Raw genomic sequence first — 27,199 nt, 5'->3', positions numbered from 1 at the left:
ATTGAAATGTGTTTCTATGTCTCATGTTTGGCTATTAACTGTAGGCCTACTTAGCCTCTGAGATTATATTGTGGCTCTGTGGAGCTTGCTGTGTATGTGGGTCTGTCTGTCTGTCTGTCTGTCTGTCTATCTGTCTGTCTGTCTGTCTCCAAGACACTAGTGACTACACACACTTGTCTTGGGGAAGGAGCTATTCTGCAGCCTATACTGTCAGTGGCCTTTCTGGCTGCCAAGTGAGAATCTGATCTGAAACAGTGTGTGGTTGTCTGGTTGAGCAGCCTGTCAGCTTGGCTGACACAACATCTGCCATATCTATAGGCTGTTTAGCGTTGTCACGATCATGACATGTTTACTTGACAGAAGAGTTTAGTCGAAGAACCATTTTTAAGTCCATCATTTTTTCCAGACTCCTCGCCCCAAAAATCCCATCTGTCCTGACCCCTTATCCATAATAATTTATTCATGATGGATATAAGTATTATGGACTTGAATGGTTCTTCGTATCAACTGTGATAAACTACATTTTGTGTTTTTCCATTGGAAAAAGTGCATAGGTTTATTGATTTGTATTGCCAATGGTATGGTTGCAGACAAACACACACATAGTCACAAGTCACATGTAGACGGACAATCAATTTTATTGAAGTACAGTCGTTCGTCCGGCCGTCATCACTGACTGATGTCTCTCAACTACAGTAGGCCTGTGTCCTCATGGTGGGTGTTTGTGTGAGCTGATGTGGGGAAATGTGAGCATCACAGCACCATGTCTGCTGTCTCATGTTCTGTTCCTTCAAAACACTTTTAGTTCTGCTTCCGTTCACCCTTTCACTCTTTCTCTCCCTCACTCCCCCCCTCTCCCCACACCCTTTGTATTGTCCCTGCATGTCTCTCTCTCTCTCTCGCTCTCTCTCTCTCTTGCTCTCTCTCTCTCTCTCCCCCTCCCTCCCCGCACCCATTCTATTGTCCCTGCATGGCTCCAAGGCATCAATGCTGCCAGAGAATTTCCTTTCTTTCAATTGTGTGTGTGTGTGTGTGTGTGTGTGTGTGTGTGTGTGTGTGAGAGACCTCTGTGTTGCTGTTTCAGGGGTTGTGCATGAGTCAGGGAATGGAGAGTGTGAGAGATACAGTAGTGAAGTAGTGACAAACGGTCACGCTGTTGCCATTCTCACAACATCATCATATTCTCGACTGTACTATCTCATAATGAACCAGTGGTTCCCAAACCTTTTAGCCTGTGACACAAAAGAGAAATTAGACGTTTTCCTATTTATAGCAGATCTACAAGCACACGATGCATCGCTTGCGCCGCATTGTGAGCTTGTAGATCGGTTAGTTTCACTACTTCTTAAACATTTGTTTTCTAATTTATGGAATTTCTATTCTATTTTATTTCTTCATGCAATTACAAAAAAAAAAATCATTGAATTTTGTTTTTAATTCGTGAAATTGTAATAATAATTAAAAACTAAATGTAGGAAGGAAAGAAATGGTTCCCGACAGTGTTTGGGAAACGGTGCCCTAAATGTTGTAGCTTCTTCCAAAGCTCAGATTATACCCACATGTGTCTGGTCCTGTCACTGTGCATGCACGAGTACATGCGAGGTGGGACCCCCCCCCCCCCCCCCCCCCCCCCCCTCACTGACTGCCTCTCTTTGTTGGTTTCCAGTAAACATCTTTGCTTATCGCTCCCATCGTCACCCAGGCGACTGACTCACTCACTGTCACACAAACGCTTCTGATCAATTGCAGCAGTCAAAATAATGTGACAAGACAGAGAGGAAGGAAAGAAAGATAAAGAAAGACAATAAGAGAGGAAAATGAATGAATGGTTTCTAGGCAGTGAGCTAAAGAATGTCTGAATGACATCAGAACCTTTCAATGATTTTGTTCTCATTTGGAATAATTATTCTTAACTAAAGCCTGATTTATATATTTGTCAACGTGACACAATTGTGAGCTTGTAGATCTGCTTTTGTCTACGTGCAACAATGTGTGTAGACTGTAGAGTAGTATAAATGAAGCTTGAGAATAGGAAAAGAACAGACAGCGAATGCATTGTTTGGTATCCTATAGTTGTAATGCACAGAATGTTATTTATATGGTATATTGTACCCATTTAAAAAAAAAGGGCTTCTAAATCATAACAGTTTTCTGAAAAACCTGTTTCTAAGTCAGTCAGTGGTGCTCAACCTTTTTCATGTCAAGGACCCCCAGAACGTTCTGTATTTGGCCGCGGACCCCCATTTGAAAATATGTTGTTCCAGGGACCCACCCAGAGGCAAAGATTTGAGTTAAAAACGTTCTCTCTGAAAGAATATATATTCAAAGATTTGCGCCACATTTTCACCATTTAAAAAAAATAGCAGATCTACAAGCTCGTAGCGTGGCTTGTATATCTGCTATTTTTCAATAGCTAAAGTTTAACATAATGCTTAAAACACCAAAAGGGGTTCCCGTCCAGAATGGGTTAAACTGATGCTAGTTTCTTGGTTTACCTGTGATCATAGTTTACTGGGCGCTACACTCTCTCTGCATTTGATGTACAGTATGTGTTTACCTTGCTTATTGTAAACTGTAATCATGCCACCAAACAACTGTCATCAGACTTTCATTGGTTGCACAGTAAATTAGGAAAGATACTGTACAAAAAAATAAATGATACAAAGTAGCTGGCCTGGCCTGTGGCAACGTGTACTGTAGACTGGTGTTGTTCTCATTCTCATTCCGATTTTGAAAAGCCTTAAAAACCTAAGGCAGTTCTATGAAAGATACTTTAAAACCTGAGGTCTTTCTGAGAAACTTTACAGAATTGAATCCTGGAATCCGGAAAAGTACAGAAAAAGACTACAAAACTACAAGGAGGCGTGCATGCATTCTCAGCTTCAGAGATAAAGCAACGTGGTAACGTGGCCGCGGCAGCCGGTCTAAATACAAGGACCCACATAACTCAGGTTTATTTGGTTCCATTTGTACAGCTACAGCGGAGCTAGGGTCCCTGGGCCGTACCCCACTTGAGAACCATTGGTATTCTAGTGTAGACATACACAAAGTAGTAGTTTAGACAAATATAGGTTAATTGTTTACCTGGCATCCTATAGTTTCATTTTGATTATTGTTAACTTTAGACTGATGCTTGGTTCTTGATTTTCTGTAGTTTACTGAAGCAATACAGTCTCTCTGCATTTCATTATGTAAGTCGCTCTGGATAACAGCGTCTGCTAAATGCCTAAATTGTAATTGTTGTAGTGCAGCCAAACTGAGCGTACATGACAAAACGGTGGGTTTGGGCATGCGGGGGACGACGACGACGATTTGCAGGGTGATTCGGGGAACAAAAGCTGGACTGAACTCTGATGTCAGGCGCTGGAGCTGAAGTGGCAGACAGGTCAAAGGTCAGAGCAGGGGCGGTTTAAAGACAGACACATTAACACATGCACGTACAGACACACACACAGGGTTCACACTCTTTGAATCAGGATTCACATGAAGATAAAACAGAGCATGAAAGCACGATGAGAGATAAACAACGTAGGATGTAAGTCAGGAAAGCCCTTCTCACTTTGTCTTTTGAAGTGAGAAATTGGGTGTTCATATGAGACTTCTTACAAGTCACTTAGTCACAGTTTCCAGAAAATACCTTTAACAAGTCAAAAAGCTAAATGTAATGTCTGGGGAAAAAAAACACAATTCTGGTTCTGATACGTCAACCTGGCCTCTACCCAAATACAATGCTGGCATCTTCATTTCTAAACCTTTTCTGTGTGTGTGTGTGTGTGTGTGTGTGTGTGTGTGTGTGTGTGTGTGTGTGTGTGTGTGTGTGTGTGTGTGTGGTATATAAGTGTGCGTGTGTGGTGGGGGTAATGAGCTCTTGGATAAGGAAACAGCAGTAGCAGGTGGAGTCCGGTCTGTGGTGTAGGCTATATTTCCTCAGGGGATAGCAAATAAATCAATGAGATGAAAACACAGTTGCATATTTAATGGGTTGAATTGTCACGGGATGACCTTGGTTTCAAAGGTCGAGGCTCAGCGAGTCATCAGGGACTGTTATTTCCTCATTATGAATAATGGAGTCAACATAAAAGAGATGGTCTGAGCCAGTGATTCTAAAGTGTGGTCCGGGGACCCCCAGGTGTCCTTGAGGGGGTTCCAGGGGGTCCCCATCAAAATGTGTTAATATACTACTGTATCATCACAATCAGTTTAACCATGATAACCCTAATACATAGGCTATTTAAAAATAGCTGATCTACAAGCTCACAACGCATTGTGATTTTCTAAAAATAATCTTGAAAAAATTTGGATGGGGAGGCGCAGTCCTTGACATAAAATAGTTTGAGGACCACATACCGCCACCACTACACACTATTGGGCTGCATGAATACACAGAGAATAAAGTGATTTAATGTTTCAGGCTATGTAATATTGATGTCTGCGATTAATTCAAAGGTCATTGTTAGTACACCTTGCACTCATCTCCTCACCCAACATTCTAGCCTACTACAGTGGTTCAGTTCTCAAACATTTTAGTGTCATTATTAAGCATCTAGGAATCATGCACACAGCATCTTCAAGCACCCCAAAGTATTCTTCAACGAATGCACATCTTGACCCATCTTGACCCATGTGCATATTTATTTACATATACACACAGTGAATCAAAAGACCATTTAGCTACCGGTAATCGTGTTTCACTTATGCATGAGGATGTTTTAGTTGGACTACTGTTTGAATATATCAGGGTATCTTCAGTTTACTAATAAAACTCCTCATTGATCAGTAACCTGCCAGAAACACAACTCTGTCCTCTCTCCTTTGAGTTCCTTGTCAGCACCGTTGTATTACAGAGGTGTGTGTGTGCGTGTGTGTGTGTGTGTGTGAGAATATTTGACAACAACGTGGTTTATTATCATTTTTTTACAGAAATAGTGTTGTTGTTGTTTAGGGATGCACCGATCCGGCTTTTTGGCATTCGATACCGATTTCGATACATGGGGGTCCAGTATCTGCCGATACAGAGTACCGATCCGATACCCCCCACAAAGAAACGTAATAACCTATTAAGCTGTATGCCTCACTGTGTGGAGTCTGGAATCATTATTTTGTGTAAGGCAACATCAAGGCTTGACTTAAACATTACTTTCCCAACTTTGTAAAACAAAATGTAACAAACACAGATATAAATGCACTGAATTATTTATTAAATAACTGTGCAACAATTAGACCAGGTTAATGTGTGCGCAGGCTAGCCTGGCTGCATTCCACATGTTATACTGTCAATACTACACTGCTGTGTCACAGAGGAGGTAGAGTTGTTTTCATACTGTAATTACACATAATTATCGGATCGGATCGGATCGGATCGGATAATGGATCGGCCACCGATCCGATACCCGATCTAGAATTTTAGCCTGGATCGGCGCCGATCTCCGATACGAGTATCGGATCGGTGCATCCCTATTGTTGTTGTTGTTTCACTCCTGGGAGAGCACAGATCAGTATGACCTACCTTTTTTAAGATGTCAACAAACAAAGAACAAAAGAACCAAGGCCAAACGTTACGAACAGAGTGGGCGACAATGTTATCACAAGGAATGAAGAGATTACCTAACTGGGTTGTATTTGAGTTTCCTTTGAAACAATGGCAACACAAGTAATCAAGTAAGTCAATCAAAGCATAAGATTGTGGGGCAGCTATGGGTCTCCTTGTTGGTCAGTAGGAATGCACTGATATGAGTAGGGCTGTCACGATTACACATTTAAGTTGATTGATTGATTGGAAATGTTATTAACAGTTTGCAGAATGGGTACAGTTCAAGGAAAGTACTGGTCAATACAAAAACTGCTAAGAAGATCAGTTGACGAATGACGATTAATTGTCACACAAATAATTGTGATTGAACATTGGAACATTACAATTTGTATTTCTGTTTGCCTTTTAGGCTTTCTAAACACAAATTGTATTAGGTTATTGTGTCACAAATTGTATTATATTAAATTTATTTATTTATATATTTTGGGGGGTCCCCAGATAATTTATTTTTTGCAACTGAATGGCTTGAAAATGGAAATTAATAGTTTACATAGTGCACATAGTACATGCATAAACTTTCCTCAATGATTATATCTGGTTTCAGTATTTATTTATGATGTATTTTCTCTATTATTAAGGTTATTGTAGCGGTCAATTTGTATTGGGGGTGGGGAGAGGGGCGGGGCGGGGGTCACAAGACATGGCCAAAGCAAAAATGTTGAGAACCCCTGCACTAGGGTGAGTAACGCCCACGGGCACAACACCAGAGGGAGCTCCACTGATGTCGTTCCCCCAGATTCGGCACAAACATGGGGTTGAATTCCTTCTAAGTGGGGAATGCCCAGCCCACACTAGCCATCAAAACATGCTACTCCCTACCCTCCTTGAAAACCACCATAAAAGAGCTCCTATCCGCAATTTTAAACTGGACCTAAACAGGTCCTAGTAATGATGATTTCTTGTGTTGTAGATCTTGATTAATTGAATACACAGGACAGGACCACAATGGAAACAAGCCCCAAGGGTTTTTGTGTTATCCTTTTAGCATTAGTGTATAACTGTTCTACTGTACTTCTTGCAAACTGTCAATAACGCATTCAGTCAATCAATAAAATATATAAATAAAGATACTAACAATTGTTAGAATCCTGAGCAGCCGAAAGTGATATTTGGACCATACAGGACCAGTAAAAGTGATATTTGGACCACACAGGACAGGACCAGTAAAAGTGATATTTGGACCATACAGGACCAGTAAAAGTGATTATTTGGACCACACAGGACCAGTAAAAGTGATTATTTGGACCACACAGGACCAGTAAAAGTGATATTTGGACCATACAGGACCAGTAAAAGTGATATTTGGACCACACAGGACCAGTAAATTGATATTTGGACCATACAGGACCAGTAACAGTGATATATTTATTTATGCCTTTTGGTTTTTCATGTGACACCGCTGCTAGAGAGAGAGGGGAGTTGCACCACTCAGTTCACACGGGTGTGATTTTATTCTATTGCAACGTGCTATTTTCAAATAGCTGGTGTAGGGTTAAAGTGGTGGTCCGCTTGTTTCTCTAACAATATCAACAACAGGAGCTATAGCAAGTTCAACACTTTGAGCGTGACATGAGACAGACGTGATAGACTCATAGACATGTACTTAAAACCACACTTTCACACTCACATGAGACACAACGTACTGAGGAGAAGGCCTCGGGTGGTTTCATTCTGTTACTTATTTGCCAGTGCTGACGTCAATGCGTGGTTCAGGCAGAGAGGAATTATTTAAGCATAAAAAAGGAATTCAAAAGCAATCAGGCAGCTGCTCAGCCACCGGTTGGCTCCTAAGTGCACACATGCCTGGGCTTGAGATGAATTGCTTTTAAAAGCACTTCACCCATTTTCAACCCTATACCTGTATATTTGTGTTTGGTCCTCATTAGTGATGAAGGCCAACTGTAGCCGAAACATACATGTAATATATCTCTGTGTCTGTCCGTGTGACGGGCATGCTCAAACATGTGGTGCACGGCCCGACTGGAGCGACTTACAGTAGGTGGTTCTCGCTCCGAAGCCGCTCTGACACTTTTTTCTTTTTGGCGAAAGGGCCTTTCTGTGTGGAGTTTGCATGTTCTCCCCATGTCCCCTATAGGTAGGTACACTCACATAAAACATGCAGTAGGACGCTGGTCAGCCGGGGCATCTGATCTGATGGAGGGGAATGAAACTGGTTGGAATGAACCTGTTCCTTCCACGCAAGGAACTCCCCCCTGTCAGGTGATAAGAAGCAGCCTGCTCACTCCTCATGCATTGAAGGAAGCATGAGCTCAGTTTGTAGTTACTGAGCTTTTATATATTTGAAGTGTTGCGCTGGGCGGACATAGTCACCTCGGAAAACAAAGAGGTGTTGATCAAATAGAATCAATTTCCGGTTACTGCATCGTCTATTTCTCGATTCAAATGTTTTCAAAACATTCTTCTAAATGACATTGTGTGACTGTTTGTTTAGTTGGCTGTCATGATACAGCATAACATTCATACAGCACACTCACAGCAGGTGCTCTGAGACTTTGATTAGACAGCGGTCTGTCAGTTATAGAACTCATCGGCCATTATTCAGAAATACCACACCACTGAATTGATGATTCAACCAAGCCATGTAATAAGTCTGTAGGCTAAAGTGTGTGGAATGACTATTTGACCAACCACAGTTATAGCATGTCATTAACTCAGGTCTCAGCCTGCCTCACTGCTTCACACACACACTATAGGACTTGCCCTATACTACCTGCGACCACCTTGCAGGCGCATGCAAACTTGCAAAGGCTAAAATCTGTAATTTAGATAGCATTTTATGTAGACAGAGCATTCTAATATTCTATAGTGTTTACTTATACAGTAGTTTCATTGTACAGATATTCTACTGTTAGACAGATGCTAGTTTCTTAGTTTACTTATGATCCTATAGTTGACTATTTCTATGTATTACCTTGTGTTATTCTTGCTTAGGCCTACTGTAAATTGCTCTGCAAAATGCCTAAATTCTAAATTGCGTGTGTGCACATGCTTGTGCAGTACAGAGTAGTTCCTCATATTCATAGACTGGTAGAAACCATTATTGTGATTTGTGACAGGAAGATCTGAAAACCACAAGCCTGCCAAGTCATGTTGGCAACACACACACACACACACACACACACACACACACACACACACACACACACACACACACACACACACACACACACACACACACAAACTTGATTAGTTGATTCTCATGACTTGTAGCAGTACTGGGAATAATTATCTGTGTTTGTATCATTTGAGTATACTGTCATTTACTGTCATTGTCTTCTTCTACTGTCATGTTATCCCTAGTCCGACTGTTGTGTGTTGCTGCTTTTATATCCGTCTCCAGTCAACAAATGTGTGGAATTTGTAATGGAATGTGGTGAATAAAACAACGTGGTCAGGTGGTTAACCCAACCATATCCAACGTGACATATGGTTTGAGAAATAACTGGCTGACAGTGGCTGCATCAATTTAGGGGCATTTTACCACATACAGTAGACCTAGATCACTTCTCTAACTCCAGCTTGCTTCTGTCTGTGTTGCTGTGTGTGTACAGTATATTCAATTCAGCTTTATCTGGAGATATCAACTAAAACCAAGGCTTATCACAAGTATTACATAATCGTCTTTAATCACAATTATTTGAGATAAACACAATTATTTTCCAAAAAGTGGAAATAGCATATATATCTACAAGTTATCATGGGGTTGTACTTTAGATGCTATATAAATTATTTGTATTTGCCAGCTCTACAGATGCAGAAAAATAATTGGACGTACACAAAATAAATCCCCCATACTGTGCAATGTGCATGGAGCTTAAATGACATCACAAAACTCCAATTTACAGACAGAAAGAAGGGGGATGCCCCATGCAAACTCTATAAATGCTTGCATCAAGATAAACTAAAACTAAAATACATCGCATGGATGCACCTGGGACGTATCATCAGTGATGTATCCCAAGGTCATCTGGGTTTCGGGTCTCCCAACATCATACCCCTCACTCAGGTGACCCAGCCGGGGTGATCAAGTCCCGACTTACGTCCCAGTAGCTACCCTCGATCAGTCCCATTAGGGAAAAACCAGGGCCACACAATCCGTTCCTCCTGAACTACTCTGCCGGGACTGAGAGGTACCATTCTGGCGCGTGGAAGGACTAGGCTCTGTGAGTTGACTCCTGTCCGGGCCCCTCCTATGTCTCACCAGGTCCACTCCTGATCTCACCAGACTCCTAGCACCAGGCACTTTATTCAGGAATGGTGGATTCCGCAGACTCCGCTTGAGGCTTGAATGGCCCTCCTAAAGGCCTCACCGTGGGTTTGTTGGGCTTCTTCCTCACGGAAGACACAGGCTGGGGCGCCAACCCATACTGCTCCCGGGTGCCGTCTACATTCCGGCTGCCACCCGTCTCTCCGGTGGTCACCATAATACTATTAATCAGAATAACACACTTGTTATTATTATAGTAGAACATATTTGTCAGTGACAGTCACAATAAAAAATACAATCCAGACTTTATTTAATGCAGGAAAAGGTCATCTTGTTTAATCAACTTGTAAGTTCAATGATGAGTTGCAACATGGGAAATTAGAGGTTTCCTTCCAGATTATACATCCTACATGTATTTACAGTTTTAATGCCATAGGTTAGGTTCAAGGCTGATAAGACGATGTTCCTCGGCTAACAGTCATAGGCTGTACCATTCTTTTAGCCCGCAGAGTTTCCTTCCACCGTCCTTTGATCTGCGTTCTGACTCATAGGATGTTGTGACTGGAGGCTCCTTCCAATTTTACCTGTACAATAACTTTGGCCCTAACTCAGCCACGGCGCCTTTCTAACGGCGTGTAAACTGTGTCTCCAACCTGCTGATTCACCTGGCCATAAGGCCTAAAGTAAAGCCTCTTGGCTCTACTGTAATTGCTCCGTCCTCTACTAACACACACACTTTCTCTCCATCTGCATTTCGTATCCTCTAACTGGGCCGGTAGGCTGTCATTCTCCTCGCACTGTATACCTCTGAGGCCAAAAGATCCTCTCTTACTCAGATCCAGTGGTCCCTCAGCTGCGGCCATTGGGGCAACAGCCAGGGCTAGAAGTATGCAAATCATTTCTCACCGACTGGGTCACCTACCTCGACACCATAGACTGTAAAAAGAATATGGACAAAGCGTTCTCCGGGTCTGATATGGACGTAAAATGAAGCCTGTCAGTCCTTGAATTGTAAATCGCCATCTTTCTAGATCCGTTTGGGCCCAGCTGGCCCATTGGCTGGCCCAGACAACGAGGCGGGACTTCAACCCTTCTTCTTCGTTGGTTTTTATTTTGACTCGAGTGGGTGGGGGATCCCGTTCATGGACTGTAACGGTAGCCACGCCCCTCAGAACATACGTGACTTTATGGTCATTTTTTTAATAAAAGGGACCATAATTTTCCAAAAAGAATATTATGACATTAGAAATTAGACTTTAAACTAGTGACTGGAAGCAGAAAGTATTCATGACCATGTTTATTAAGGTAATACAGTCTAGGTGAAGTTGGGCCCAAATACATGGATCTCTATGGAGCTATGGGGTTTTTTGAGCCCAATGACAGCGCCACAACAGGCCATTATATGAATTTTCAGGAAATTCCGATTTCCTTAGTGGCTTCACAAAATATCTGTCTGACTGCCCCCCTGCTCGACACAGGTTAACCATACTCTATTATAGTTCATTGACTGGGGTACCCCAGGGGACAAAACTTGGTCCCTTTATATTTTCCCCTCTACATCAAATCTCTTTGCCAAACAGAACAATATCCAAACTCAGAACCTTGTTGTGTGCTGTGAGCTTCCAGAATGGCTATTCGTGTGGAATGTTTGCCTGTTATGACGTGCCCAAAATAGGGATACTAGGGTTCATAATGTGGTTTGAATATTTGTTCCACAATGGCTTGTCACCCTGAGTCCTTCAAGTCCACATTCCTGAGCCTGCCTTGATTTATTCTTGTTTCCTTTGGGTGTCACTGTGGTGTGTGCCCAAGGAAAGTCCTGTTACCTCATACTTAATGTATGAGGCAATAAATGTACAACACTTTTGTCAAGTGTATTCTGACAAAATGGTGTATTTTAAACTTTTTCTTTAGCTGAAATAAAATGTATATTGAATTTATCAATGGATACTGTAATGTTCATGTTCCTGTTTGATTCTATTACACAAGTAGTATTGTGTATTAACAATAGTATTCAATTAATGTCAGCATATTAGTGATGCTTTCTGTGAATGTAAATACAAATCTAAATGCATGGATAGTAAATGGCGCGTGTGTGTGTGGGGGGGGGGGGGGGGATCTGTGTGCATGTCAGTTAAAAGGGAAAGACTGTCTCCATTGATAACACCACAGACAGACCAGTGTGTGTATATTTGGCCTGAACTCATTTGTATTCATTGATGTACTGTACTGTCAGTACTGATACGTTTTATGGCCCTATCTTGGGCGTGCCTTACCCTTTATCCCTAAACTTCTTTGCCATATTTTACTATCTTGACAAACATTTTAAAATAGTTCAACTAGCTGATCTACATCAACACATAGTATATTAAATAGTAAAGGCATGGCGCAAGATATAGCATTGTCTGCCTGTCTGTCTGTCTGTCTGGAATGGTAGAAACGGAAAAACAAAAAAACTATGTGGGTTTTTGTGGCCTAGATGTGATTTCAAAACAGACACCGGATGTAGAGCAAGTAACTTGCAAAATAACTTTGGCCATGACAAATGGTCATGAAACGAAACGAAAACTGACAATTACTGGCCTGATGTGACCTCTCTGATCAGTACTGAGGTACAGAGAATGCTCCAGTGTCAGAAAAATAGGATGTCTGTAGAATTAAGTAGGCTACAGGTATTTGTACTTTACTTGAGTATTTCCAATTTCAACTTTAACAACTTTAACTTAACTTAACTTTAGCCAAAATTAGATGATCTACTAATGCAGTTTTGTGATAGTTTTTCAGATTGAAATGATTGACACCACTTCCCTCCCTGTAATTTTTCCAGACCAGAAACATGGAGCAGCGACTGAAGCCAGATGCTACATGGATGCTACTCCTTCTGTTGGCTGCCCTCTCCTCAGGTGTGTGTGTGTGTGTGTGTGTGTGTGTGTGTGTGTGTGTGTGTGTGTGTGTGTGTGTGTGTGTGTGTGTGTGTGTGTGTGTGTGTGTGTGTGTGTGTGTGTGTGTGTGTGTGTGTGCGCGTGCGTGGGGGGGTGGACTGCATTTTCTCCAAAGCACTGTAAATGACAATGTACTTCACATTCACCCTGCTCACCGGGAAAAGTTAGGGGTTCAGTATCTTGCTAAAGGACAATTCCACACTTTGCAAGGAGGAGACGAGAATCGAACCCCTCCCGAACACCCTCCCCAAGACCAATCCTCTAGCCCCTCTAACGAAGGACTTTTACTTATAAATCCAACCCTGATGGGTTATATTCAGTCTGTTGTTGTTGTTTTTTCGCCTCTTGCAGTATCTGGCGAAAACGACCGGGATTTCATTCTCTGTGGCACGTGGCGTCATGGCAACGACAAGGCCCTGAAGCTGACCTATGACCTTTCGCCAGGCTGTGACGTGATCTCGGTCTCAGCCAATGAAAGCTCGCTCTCTGTGGAGGGGCGGATTGCGGCCCGTTGTCAACGATCTGGGGAGATTTCCCTGGGCCAGCCTAGACCCGGCTCAGGGGGACAGAGTCACTTCTGTCTGTACTGGGAGCCCCTACTGGACCTATTACTGGTGGAGGTAAGTTCCGGACGGCCATTTATTACCAAATATCTATAACTTGTATCCACTGTAATATACTTAATATACTTATTAACTGAACCTGACATAACCTTGAGGTGTACTGAGGAGCACTTCACTCATTTGCATCCTATCTTCATATAATTGGTTCTCACTAATGTAATTGTCTGACGTTTTTATTTATTCTATATAAACGTTTTTGTCTGACACTCATCATACTCATCGTCCTCCATGAGACATGAATGTATGCCTTGTGTTATTCTATGGAATGGAATTTGTTGTGGATTTATATTGGCCATATTACATCTCATGACATCATTTAGTGCACTAAACAAACATTAAAGTCCATAGACTTGGTTGCCAGATGACGTAATTTCGGAAAGCCATGCATTGGAGGGGATAGTTGATGTATTAAGTCTTGTTTAAAATGACCAAACCAAATGGTTAAAATGGAGTTTGCAGTTGCAATGGGTTTCTAATGGAAGGGGGTGTGTCTGATCGAATGAATATCAAATATCGAAATACTGAATCAAGCAACATGATTGCAATCTATTATCTAGCTGGTCCCGGGCCCTGTTTGAGAGTCTCGTCTGTGATTAATGTAGAAGGGAGTTCCAACCGCACCTCTAGCCTATAGCAGGCCAGTCTGGTGCATCTCAGAAGCAGGACAGGTAACATGCGAAAAAGAAGGCACTAAACTAAGGGCCTATCTTGTCTGTGATTGTTTGTGCGCCACAGGTTTGGGGAAAGAACCACACGTTATGTTTCCCGGCAGGCTTGCAGGGTAGCTGCTGTACTGACCTGTCCGAGAAAGGCAGCGGAGCCATCGCAGCCCACGGCATTGTCAACGCAACTATCAAAAACGACATAGTCAGCGGCAAAACACTTGACAGCTACACCTTCTATGGAGATGCCATTGACTGTAGTAAGTAGATGGATGGATGGATGGATGGATGGATGATAAGTAGATGAGAGAATGAGTGTTCTTGAGCAAGATATTTAACCAACAACCACCTGCTTCTTATTAGTAACAATCACTCCTAATTGTTGGCATGGGCAAATGCAGGGGACGCATTTCACATACTGTATGTGCATATGTACAATAACTAGGTACAGATAACTGTCCCCAACAACAACTAAAGCAGACTACATTTTTATTATAATAATTTCATACCACAGTAGTGATGTGAATAACACAATTGTGACGTGATTATTTCTGGTGATGCTGTTTTGTTCTGTGTTTGCGTAGTTCTAATCATGCCCAGTGCGCATGTACTCATAACACAAACAACAGGTTAAATTAATGTGAAATAATTGCACAAAAAAAGCTTTCGGAGTGTACAGCCTTTTTTTGTCACTTTACTTTTTACTATGTGAAACTTGCCCTGTGCATTTAACCATCCGAACTATTAGGAGCAGGAACTCTGCTAGGACATTCTGTTCCACATCTAGAAGTGATTAATGCAACATTAATATGTGCTTAATTTCCTTGCAGAAGAAAAGTTTTGTACTGAAGCCAGCCAGGGATCACAAAACGTCAACATGTAAGCTTCTCTCTCCCTCCTTCTAACAACATGCGCTAACTGAATTGTATGTTATCCAATGTGACTTAAAAGCAGAACAGGAAATTGAGTCCAGCAGTGTGAATGGGTGGTGATTCAACCTGTTACGGACGACGGAGGTGACCGGCCTCCCTGTTGAATCTCCCTATTATTGATTATATGCAGATCATGATTAGATGATAGCTTTATTGTCACATCACAGGTTTACAGATGCAAAGAAGTGGGTGTAAGGTGAAAAGAAGCAGCCTGGACTCCTCATGCATAGAAGGAGGCATGAGGTCAGTCCGCTGCCCCCCCCCCCCCCCCCCCCAGGTTGGCAGAGGAAGTGTAGCGCCCAGGATTACATTAGATAATTGCCACTGGGTGAAAAAACTGGGTTGCAAAATCGTGGGATAAAAATGTCATATTAAAAGAAAAAATGAAGTCGGTGAAATTAGTTTTTGTGCAAGTCGTTGTCCAGCCTGGCCAGGGTTGAACCGGTTCACTTATCTTTTCCCACCTAATATTGAATCAGTTCAGAGCGTTTCCACTGAAAATGAATTGGTTCCTGATCCCTAAAAGAACTGGAACCAAATAATAGGCGCCGGATCTGTGAAAGCACCAAGGTTCCAAGAATCTAGAACAGAACCAGTTCTAGAAACAAAGTTATTTTGGTGGAAAAGGAGGCATAGAACGCTAACGTCCACAGGTAAAGGTTCAGGTTCAGGTTCAGGTTCAGGTTCAGGTTTATTTGTCATTTGTATAGATACAGAGTATACATACAATGAAATTTATTTTGCTCAGAGCACTCTCAGTCTTACATACACAGGACATAAACAAACATCTATAGTGCAAGAAAAGACAAAAAACAGGAAAAGTGCAAGTGAAGTGAAGTGCAATACAGTTCAAGGTCAGCTGTTCAGCAGCCTGACTGCCTGGGGGTAAAAACTGTTACTGAGACGGGTGGTACGAGATTTGATGCTCTGGTAGCGTTTTTTGGAAGGGAGTAGTTTGAATAGGGTATTTGCGGGGTGGCTGGTGTCTTCCATGATGTTATGGGCTTTTTTCATACAGCGAGTGGTGTAGATGTTATGGAGACTGGGTAATTCTGTAGTGCCGATGATTTTAGCTGCTGTTTTAATGGTCCTCTGCAACCTATTGCAATCCTGAGCAGTCGTGTTACCGTACCACACTGTGATACAGCCAGTTAAGACACTTTCAATTATACAGCGATAAAAGTTCACTAGTCCTTTTGTACTTAAGCCAAATTTTTAAGGCGCCTCAGAAAGTACAGTCGCTGCTGCACCTTCTTGAGGATGTACTCGTTGTTGAGTGACCATGTGAATGTGTCTATGATATGTATGCCCAGGAATTTAAAGTTATCAACTATGTCGACAGATGACCCTTTGATGGAAATGGGGGTGTGGATACCTTTGGACTTCCTAAAGTCTACAATGATTTCTTTGGTCTTATTGGTGTTAAGTGAGAGGTTGTTGTTATCGCACCATAGAGTTAGATCCTCTATCTCCCTCCTATAGGCCCTCTCATCACCGTCGGTTATTAGTCCGATCACTGTGGTATCATCCGCAAATTTAATTATGATGTTATTCTCATATCTGGCAACACAATCAAACGTAAACAAGCTGTACAGCAGAGGACTGAGGCAGCAGCCTTGGGGCGCACCGGTTCTGGTGAGAATTGTGGATGAGCTTCTCTCTCCTATGCGAACACACTGGGGCCTACCCGTCAGAAAATCAAATAGCCAGTTACAGATGGAGCTGCCCACACCAAGGCCACTGAGTTTCAACACTAATTTCGATGGTACAATAGTGTTAAATGCGGAACTATAGTCTATGAACAGTAGTCTGACATAAGAGCTTTTCTTTTCTAGATGTACCAGGGCAGTGTGTAAAGCAAGAGAGATTGCATCATCCACAGATCTATTTGCACAGTAAAGGATCAATACTAGCAGGAATTATGCTCTTGATATAAGAGATAACCATTTTCTCCAGGCATTTCATGAGAACAGATGTCAAAGCAACAGGTCGATAATCGTTGAGACAGGTAACAGGTTTTTTCTTGGCAATGGGTACAATTATTGTTTTTTTAAAACACAATGGCACCACGCACAATGACAGGGACAGGTTAAATATGTCTGTGTAAACCCATGACAGCTGGTTATAGCATGTTTTAAGGACACGAGAGGCTATCCCATCTGGCCCTGCAGCTTTATGAGCATTAACTTTTTGGAACGCTTTACTCACAGTCCTCTGCGTCACCTGCAGGTCCACCGCCTCAGGTGCGCTCTGCGCCGTAGCTGGGTCTGAGTTGTGAGCCTCAAAGCGGGCAAAAAAGTTATTCAGCTCGTCCGGTAAAGACGCGGAGGTGTCAGTGATATTACCTGACTTGGGTTTATAGCCCGTAACCGCCTGCAGTCCGCTCCACATTCGCGCGAGTCACAGCCGCTGTAGTTGAGTCCAGCCTGATGGCAAATATACAATCATACGACGCATCACGAAGCGTTGTAAGCTTGTAGATCATCTATTTTAAGTATAAGAAATATATAAAAGACATTTATTATGAAGCCTAAAAGCCAAACAGAAATGTCATTTCTATTCATAATGTTCCAATTTCCAACGTCAAAAAAAACGAATTGTTAATCGTAATTATTAGTGTAACAATAAATTGCCAACTTAAATGTGTAATGATGACAGCCCTAATTATGTGTTTGTCTAATCCAGGATTGAGGAGACTGTGATGAGGTCCCAAGCTGTGGGAAACGTGGAGCTACCCTGTGCCCTGAGCTCTGTGATACAAATGGATGACCAGTTCCAAGGACTCAATGTCACTTTGAATGTAAGATATGCATGCGTAGTGTTTTGCCAATTAGTCGGGGGCCCAATGTTGCAACAGCCCAGGAGGATACACAGGTTCCGAACCACTGCACTACGCTACATGTTTCTCGTTGTATCTGTAACTCATTTATTACTAGTACGCCTGTTAACAGCACTGCAAACAAGGTACAAAGTACAAGGTGTTTTTTTATTTGTCATGCCTTCATACAGTTGAACGATAAGACCTTTCTTTAAAAGATAAAAAAGTTAATTGTAACAACAAGGTGACTGAGACAACAACAGACACTTACATTTGAGTGCAAACAGACTTTGTGCAAACACACCAAACCTGGGAGCGTAGGAGTATAGATCCGACCTACTTTTGACCCCTTTTTACTTGTTTGTCTGACGTATTTTATCATGTCTTTTACTTTACCATGGTTGTGGAAAGCCTTGCAATACCAAGCTTCTCACAACTGTAGCAATGAATGCTACTGGCTGTGTTGTTGAGCATTTGGCCAATACAACACGAAACATGACAGTAAGCTCTTGTACGTTTCTTCAATAGGCCCTCAGAGGATTACCTCCAGACTCCCATCCATTCGTCTACCTGCCCCCTTCCATGAAGTCTGCTGGTAAGAAGACAGACAAAGTGGTCATCACGGTGGTTAAAGACACTTCCTTGTTCCAGGTAAGATTAGGTCTCTTTTTACCAACAGACATCTGAACAAAACGTAGTCTTGTTCTTCTTTCGGGAGTCACCTCAGCGGATCATCTGCTCCCATCTGGTTCTGTTTTCTGTGTCTTCCTCTGTGTCTGTGACTCCAGCCACCTACATGTCGTCTCTCACCTCATCCATAAACCTCCTCTTTGGCCTTCCTCTTCTCCTCTTGCCTGGCAGCTCCATCTTCAGCATCCTTCTCCCAATGTACCCCTCCTCTGCACATGTCCAAACTATATCCACCTCGCCTCTCTTGTTTTATCCCCAAACCTTCTAAACTGCACTGATATTCGAATCAATTCTGATCATGTTCTTCTGTATCACTCTTAATGAGAATCGTAGCATCCTAAATTTTACCACCTCAAGTTCCGCCTCCTTTCTTTTTGTCAGTGCAACTGTTTCCAAGCCGTACAGCAGGGCTATTCAGCTAAATTGTTCAGGGGTTCGCATTGTCAGAAAGCCAAGGGGCCAGGGCCAATGCACTCCACTCAGTTGAGTTTAAAAAGCCTTTATTGTCATGGCTTAGCTAGGCAAAAGTTAAGAAAATTAAAAACCTATGCGTTTCGGCTATGGAGCCTTCATCAGGGTCCAAAAACTAAGCTATGATGACTAAAACTATGACACCAAATAAAAACTAGACAAAAATATTAGGGAGGTACTACTGGAGAAGACATTGAGTAGAACTAAGACGTGTCGTTTTATGCTTGGTTAGTCCACTGAAACAAAAACATTTCAGATGACTAAAATGTGACTAAAACTAAATTGAAGTTTATTGTGTGTGTGTTCCTACTCCTAGAACTCTGCCTCAGCGGATGTCAATGATGACACAATCTGGGCAGACGTTGTGGGAATCAGTGTGGAGAATGAGGTCATCACCAATCTGCCTGAACCAATCAAGATCCGCTTCCATCATCCTATAGTACCTGTAAGCAGTTTGCACGTTACCTGCATTATACTTAATTAAGCATTATGCACAACACACGCACACACACACACACACACACACACACACCACATTTGAGACTGAGCATTTATTTATTGTACAGGTTTATTTTGAAACGGTAGTTTCTCTCTCTATCACTTCTCTTCCTCAGAAAACACACTCGAGGACATGTGTTTCATGGGACACCAGAACAGGTCAGATGATTAGATTTGATTACATTGATAGATATCAGATTATTAAAGAACCTTTCCAGTGATTTTAATTCAATCAAAAGTGTTTTTTGTTTTAAATTGTGGAACGAAAAGAGACTAGGGGCTCCATCTTGCGCCACCCCTTACCCCTTATCCCTAAACTTATTTAAAGAAAATACTATTTTAAAACATTTAAATATAGTTCAACTAGCCAATCTACATCGACACGTTGTTAGCTTGTAGATCGGCTATTTGTACTATTTTAAAATGTTTTAAAATAGTAAAAAATGGCAAATAAGTTTAGGGATAAGGGGGTGGCGCAAGATATAGGGCTAAATGTGCAAAGTTTGCATTGGGATCAGGATCCACTGCAAGTCTTGAAGTGGTTTTTAGTTGCTGTGGGAGGTAAAAAATTATATATATATATATATATATATATATATATATATATATAACTGTTGGTCCCACAATAACATTTAGTTTTTACTTTTTCTTTCTTTCAACAAAAACAAAACAAAAATCCCATAATTGAGGTAGCATAGATTAGTCTTTTTGCCAGACCCAAATAGTGCTGCACTCTGTTAGCCATTATGGTACACACATAGTTGTGTACATTAATCTTACACATACATTAATTAATACGTTTTCTGTTTCCAAAGAAAAGAGACTCAGTGCTTTATTTAATTTCTGTGTAGGCCGGTGGTTTTCAACCCTTTTCAAGGCCCATTATTTATTCGTCATTTGAGCCACGGACCACCATTTGATGAGATTTTCATTTAACCTCTCCAAAATTCAGCAGGCAAATGATCAAAATAATAATATTATACATTCTCTAATTGTGTAGACTTCTTGTAAATTATCGAATGCAGATGTTTAACAATGATTTAACTCTTGAGAGTGTAAAAGTCAATTTGGTTCCATTTTAGAGTTAAATATCTAATAAGGATCCATTTCATTTGGTTACCAACTCTCCAACATTTAGCTGGGTACCACCTGTACCCCAGACCACTGGTGTAGGCTATAGTAACACCCTTTAAATCCTACCCATACTGTGTGCATGCAGACCCATCAGAGGTGAACTGGAGAAACGATGGATGTTGGACATTCCAGAAAGGAGAAGAAGACACAGAGTGTCACTGCAACCACCTGACCTACTTCACCATCCTGGTGGTGAGCAAGAAAGCTTAGAGAAGGAAAAGACGCCAACGTCATGGTGTCACGTGACTGGACGACCACGCCAAAACTCACACTGGAAGTTCGATGAATACATTGCAGTGGATGGGAGCCCGCTGGACATCTTGTAAACAAACATTATTTATGAACGATAGCGACCTTTGTCATATAATCGGTCCAGGAATATAATAGAAGACATATCACAGATTGTTTTCCGACTGGGTGTTTTTCGACTTGCTAACTGTTCAATTTTATTCAGGAATTTAAAGAGCACAGAGTACGGCTCTGGGCTGAATGGGCTTAACCTGACTCCGCCAGCTGGTGGCAGTATTGGGTTCACAATCCTGCCTGCCTGTTTTTAATTCATCAACATTACAAACTAAATAACGCTTTAAAAATGTTGAGAATAAAGGATTTTGCAATATTACAAGTCAGTGGTGTTTGATGAAATACTTTTTTTCACTAAAGTAAAAGTTGCCTAGCAGTAGCCTATCACAATGTAATATGCTCTACAAGTGGTTAAGTTTCAGAATAAATACGCAAATTAACAGTAGCCTTAGGACCAACCCGCCTAGTATAATACAACAGTAGTTTTAAGTAGTACAATACAACGTAATAGTAGTCTAGTAATAACTAATAATTGTAGTGAAAGTATAATATTTGCATGTGAAATGTAGAGGTAATATTAAACGATTTAAGTGTCATGTGTCCCTCAATATAGGCATAGGCATAGGCATACCTTAAAGAAGTTAATGCTTGCTCTATCAACTCCAGACATTGCCTTATTCAGTTTCAAGTTAAATATGAATGAATGACTGGCTAAATGAAATTGTACTGGTACCACGGAACGTGACGCGCACGCACGCACGCATCGCGGCATGCACACAGAACAGCTGTATAGCCTAAGCCTAAAACACAAAAGTAGACTTAAAATGGTCAGACAAACATCCTTACTGGACACTAGCGAAGCTAAAAGGTTTGCTTTGGACGAATATATATGTAACTGTTCTTTGATGGAGGAGAACACCACACAGCAGCAGTAGCCTACTAGAGCCATAGCAGTCCACACTCCTGTAAGTCAAGTGTGCATGGCATGCTTACCGGCTACGTGCGCTCACAGTCACCGCTCAGGTATAAACAGTTAAAGCTGTTGTTATGCAAAGTAGTGGCTATTTGAATTCGGCACGGTACTTTACACGGTGTGAAAATAGTGGGAGGTGGGCGCCAGTAAACCTAGACCACTGGGTACTTGGTGGTGACTTCAAGACAGTAGAAAGTAATGTGTGATGTTATGTTACAGAAGCGTTTATTTTACAATGGTCTCAATCATTCAGAAAGTGTTTATTTATATGCTTGTCTATACTTTTCTCCATTCACTCCAATGCATTCCCAGCAGTTTCGGCAGCAGATTCGTCACTGTGTACGACTTAAAACTACTGTTGTATTATACTAGGCGGGTTGGTCCTAAGCCAAGGCTACTGTTAATTTGAAAAAAGTATTTCATCAAACACCACTGACTTGTAATATTGCAAAATCCTCTATTCTCAACATTTTTAAAGCGTTATTTAGTTTGTAATGTTGATGAATTAAAAACAGGCAGGCAGGATTGTGAACGCAATACTGCCACCAGCTGGCGGAGTCAGGTTAAGCCCATTCAGCCCAGAGCCGTACTCTGCTCTTTAAATTCCTGAATAAAATTAAACAGTTAGCAAGTCGAAAAACACCCAGTCGGAAAACAATCTGTGATATGTCTTCTATTATATTCCTGGACCGATTATATGACAAAGGTCGCTATCGTTCATAAATAATGTTTGTTTACAAGATGTCCAGCGGGCTCCCATCCACTGCAATGTATTCATCGAACTTCCAGTGTGAGTTTTGGCACATGGGGGCGTGGTCGTCCAGTCACGTGACACCATGACGTTGGCGTCTTTTCCTTCTCTAAGCTTTCTTCGTGGTGAGACCACTGTTGCCAAGTCTGCTTATTATAGGGGACTTTGGCCTTGTTTTTCCTGTAAAGTCACACTTATTTGGACTTGCATGCTTCCTGGTGTTGTTTAAACCAGTGGTTCTCAAACATTGTCATGTCAAGGACCCTTAATGTATTTGGGATCTACAAGCTTTTAATTCAAAGGGCTTTATTGGCATGAGAAACATGCGGTTACAACGCGTAGCATTGCAATGAGATGTGAGCTTGTAGGTCGGCTATTTTCATTGATTAAACTGAAGCAAGCCCAAATAAGCAACTACACTTGTGGCCCAAAATACCAGAACTTCCAATATTTACAAGCGACTTTACAGAAAAAACAAGCCCAAACGTTGCTTATAATAAGCATAACACTGATGTGTTTGTTTGAATATCCATTTACACAGACATACACAAAGTCACAAACTCTGTTTTATGTTCCCTCTCAGCAACTGGAGAACAAACCAGTGCCCCACCTGCTGGCTCTAACCGTCATTACATCTCTGGGCTGCGCTGCCTCCACGATCAGCTGTGTTGCTCTCATCATCTTCCTCAACAGAAAGAGGTAATAATAACAAATAAACAATACATTATTGTCAAACATGCATTACAAGATTTGTCTTCTATGGATTGCAATAGACATCATGGCCATGATGCCATTAAACACATTATCTAGATTAAATGATAATAAAAGTAATGGAAAAATCACAGCCCCCTCACGCATTAGAAGGGCCCAGAGATTGTTTGTTCACCTTCCAGCTCTTCAGTCAACATAAACTGCATTTTCAGGTCTGGATACCAATTTTATCCAATCAGGAGGGAGAACTCACACCGGATACAGGATAAACAAGTGAATTTGGAAGTGATGACACAAATAATCAAACTTAAGCTGATGTGGGTACTCTCTCCTCATTGGCTGACATTGGCAACACACCTTTTGGGTTCTAACAATTAACCCATTTTGGGCGGGAACCCCTTTTGGTGTTTTAAACATTGTTATAATTTAGCTATTGAAAAATAGCAGATCTACAAGCTCGTAGCGCGCCACCAAGTGGCGCGCTACGAGCTTGTAGGTCTGCTAATTCTTTCTAATCGTGAAAATATTTATTTCAGAAAACTGGAGGATTTAGAATATTTCTTTTAAATTTCGAGGTCAGGCCTGAATGGGTTAATAGCTAAATGGTTAGAGAGAGCCCAGCTGGGAAACCAAAGGTCCCATGGTTTGATTCCAGACCTCAGCAGTGTCGATATGTCCCTGAGCTCACTTAACCCCTAACTGCCCCGTAGCGCCCACTACTGATACTTATGATGTGTTACATGCAGAATACCTCATTTGACTGTATATGCAAATGTAAGTGACAAATATCATTATTATTATACCTGATTTTCTGTTTATTAAAGAGCTGGGAAGAATGGAGTCCACTGTATACAGCAATGGTTACTCTCACAATATAGTGCTTTAATTCTTTAACAAAAAAACATTATTTTAACCAAAAAATATCACTTACCCTACCGGATGAGTTGAGGGCAACTAATGATATCAATTTAAAAATGGTAATGAATATCTATTTAAGAACATTTTAGTAATCCCCATGGCTTTGTAACGTATTTTCTTCTCTCCGTCTCTCGTGTGTGTGTGTGTGTGTGTGTGTGTGTGTGTGTGTGTGTGTGTTCTTCAGGAGACTTAAGGAGTGTATCCATGTCCACCAGGGTTTAGCCGTATCACTGCTCCTCCTCTACATGCTGTTCTTCCTGACCGGGACCCTGGCCAACGTGGGTGGTGAGGCGCTGTGTGTGTGGGTGGGCGCAGCCCTCCATTACGCCCTGCTCAGTTCCTTCACCTGGATGGGGGTGGAGGTCTTCCACACCTTCTGGATGGTCTACGTGCTCTTCAGCCCCTCCCCCAAGCCCTATGTCTGGAACCTGATTGGCTTCGGTGAGTGCTTTCCGTCAGCATTGATTTGGCAATGTAAACGTATGTTTTCTCATGCCAATAAAGCTCCTTTGAATAATTGTATAGGTGACGATGGGACAATAACCGCTATTATTGCTGCATGGCGAGTTCCTGTGTGCATTAATGATGATAAAGAACACCCTCTCGTGCAATATTGCTTAATTTTATATTTATAAATAGCTGACCGGTTGTCGCACGAAGAAGTACGAAACGGGACTTATGATTTGTGATGTCTTATTCCAGGCCTTCCAGCTGTTCCTGTGGGCATCCTGCTTGCTGTGGGTAACATCTACGGTGTGAGAGACGTGTTTCCAGCGAATGATATCGACAACCCTTTCAAGATGTAAGCAGCATCTGATTAATCGCATGATTGGTCCATACTCCATAGTTAATCATGATTAATCGCTAATTAATCACACAAACTAAAACTAACACTAAAACTATGCACTGTCACAAAAGTGAAAACTAGCAAACCCGCTCTAAAACCGAATTAAAACTAACTGAATTAGAAAAGAAAAGTCAAAACTAACTAAAACTAAACTATAATGAAAAATTGGAAACTATTCTAACCTTGGTGTGTGCGTGTGTGTGTGTGTGTGTGTGTGTGTGTGTGTGTGCGTGTGCGTGTATGTGTGTGTGCGCGTGCGTGCACGTGTGCTGCCACTTGGCATGCAGGTGCTGGATGAAGCGCAGTGCGCAGGCCTTTCTGGCTCACTACTGCACCAACGTGAGCATGCTGGCGCTGCTGGTGGCCTCGGGCCTGGTGATGCTGTACCTCATCTACAGGCAGGTGCGCGACAGGGACGAGTGGAGGACTCAGAGCTCCAGGACCTTCCAGGGCATCTGGGGCCTCAGCGTTCTCTTCGGGAGCACCTGGAGCCTCAGCTTCCTCAACTTTGGAGTTCTGTCCAACTATGTCCTCATCCTGACCTGCATCCTCAACTCTCTCCAAGGTCTGTGTGGTTTCTTTGGTCTTTAACAGTGGTGGAAAAATGCTATACTTTAAAAGTATCGATGCTGCAATATGAAAGTCAGAAATTAAAAAAGTATTGGCATCAAAATGTACTTAAAGTACCAAAAGTAAAAGCACTCATTATACAGAATGTCCCATTTCAAGTTGTCAAATGTATACAAATCAAGCTCACAGTCACGTGTCGCGATGTGACGCATTGTGAGCTTGTAGATCATGTGTTAGTCGCTCTGTACTTGGATGTCTTTTTCCCCCATCTACACCAATTCTCTCAGCATGGCAGATTTACAACTCTGCATGCTGGGATGCAAGTGGTTAGCAGTGCTGTCTGTTAACTGAGTGTAAGGTTAGAGCAGTGGTTTTCAACCCTTTTCATATCAAGGTCCATTATGTATTCAGCATTTGAGCTACGGACCACCATTTGATGGGATGTAGCCTCTCAGATCCAAAACTAAAGAATTGTGTTATCGTTGCATAAGATTTTGTCCACAATTCCATGCTGTATTGATGTTGGTACCATGGGAGAGATACGGGCAAACGTTGATCAAAATAACACTTATTTTACATTCTCTCATTTGTGTAGACTTCTTGTAAATTAACTAAGTAATGCAGATGTTTAACAAGATTTTAACTCTTGAGAACATTTAAAGACAGTTAAAGATCTTATAAGGGTACATTTTGGTTACCAACTCTCCATAATTTAGCTGGGGTCCACTGGTGGAATGCTAATAGGTTGCTCCCAAGTGTAGTGTTGGCGGAGGTACAGATGCACGGGTTCTAGATTCTTTCAGTTTATCTGACTGCTGTGTTCTTCTCCCTACCTGCAGGGTTCTCCTTGCTGCTGCGCTTCTTCTTACTGGACAGAATGCGGCGGCAGGAGAGCGGCTCGGCCCAGAGGTCCAGTATCAGCGGCTCCACCAGGCAGCACATGCTGCAGGCCCACGACAACAACTCCTACAGAGAGCTGGACTCTAACACCAATGGCACAAAGAAGCACATGGCTGCTTGAACGTTTTAGCATTCAGTTTTAGCAGGACTACTGATTCAGCATGGGTGTGTGTGTGTGTGTGTGTGTGTGTGTGTGTGTGTGTGTGTGTGTGTGTGTGCAGGTCCTTGAACCATGAGGTAAAGGGTAACCTGATACTAGCTAACCATTCCTAGATCCAGGTGATTGTTTGGTGATACTAGCTAAGTTTTCCTCTAGGGATGGGACGATAATTATTGTTTATCGCAATATTTTCTTTTGCTCACAATTATTGTATCGCAGAGATTTTAATTACTCTCACTGCCGAAGACAACTTTAACTACCATCTAGGAGCCTGCCAGTCGCTAGGTCACGCTTGGCTTGGCTGTGGTCCGTCAATGAAATGATTCCCCGCTGTCTACCGGCATTATAACCGCAATCTTAAAACCCCTTTTTCTTGGAATCCTTTCTCAGATTGAGGTGTTTGATCAGAACGGGGATGTTAGTGGCTCATTACTAAATCATTGCTACCTCACGCTTACAATATTAACGCTTCAGATGA

General features: G+C 41.9%; 1 protein-coding gene across 1 annotated transcript; it reads left to right on the top strand.

The window, feature by feature from the left end:
* The first annotated feature begins 167 nt into the window (after positions 1-167).
* On the top strand, positions 168-27,199 carry LOC310854909 (adhesion G-protein coupled receptor G5-like). Its single transcript, XM_083759670.1, has 15 exons — positions 168-233; positions 12,646-12,721; positions 13,112-13,380; positions 14,119-14,305; positions 14,876-14,924; positions 17,663-17,777; positions 18,324-18,446; positions 19,273-19,401; positions 19,571-19,613; positions 20,674-20,780; positions 23,199-23,314; positions 24,429-24,685; positions 24,947-25,046; positions 25,379-25,656; positions 26,501-27,199. Exons 2-15 carry the CDS (start codon positions 12,655-12,657, stop codon positions 26,680-26,682), a joined length of 2,022 nt encoding a protein of 673 aa, XP_083615796.1. The 5' UTR covers positions 168-233; positions 12,646-12,654; the 3' UTR covers positions 26,683-27,199.

Source organism: Protomyctophum parallelum (assembly GCF_964188405.1).
Source record: "Protomyctophum parallelum genome assembly, chromosome: 2".
NCBI lineage: Eukaryota > Metazoa > Chordata > Actinopteri > Myctophiformes > Myctophidae > Protomyctophum > Protomyctophum parallelum.
This window is presented reverse-complemented; position numbering and strand designations above follow the sequence as displayed.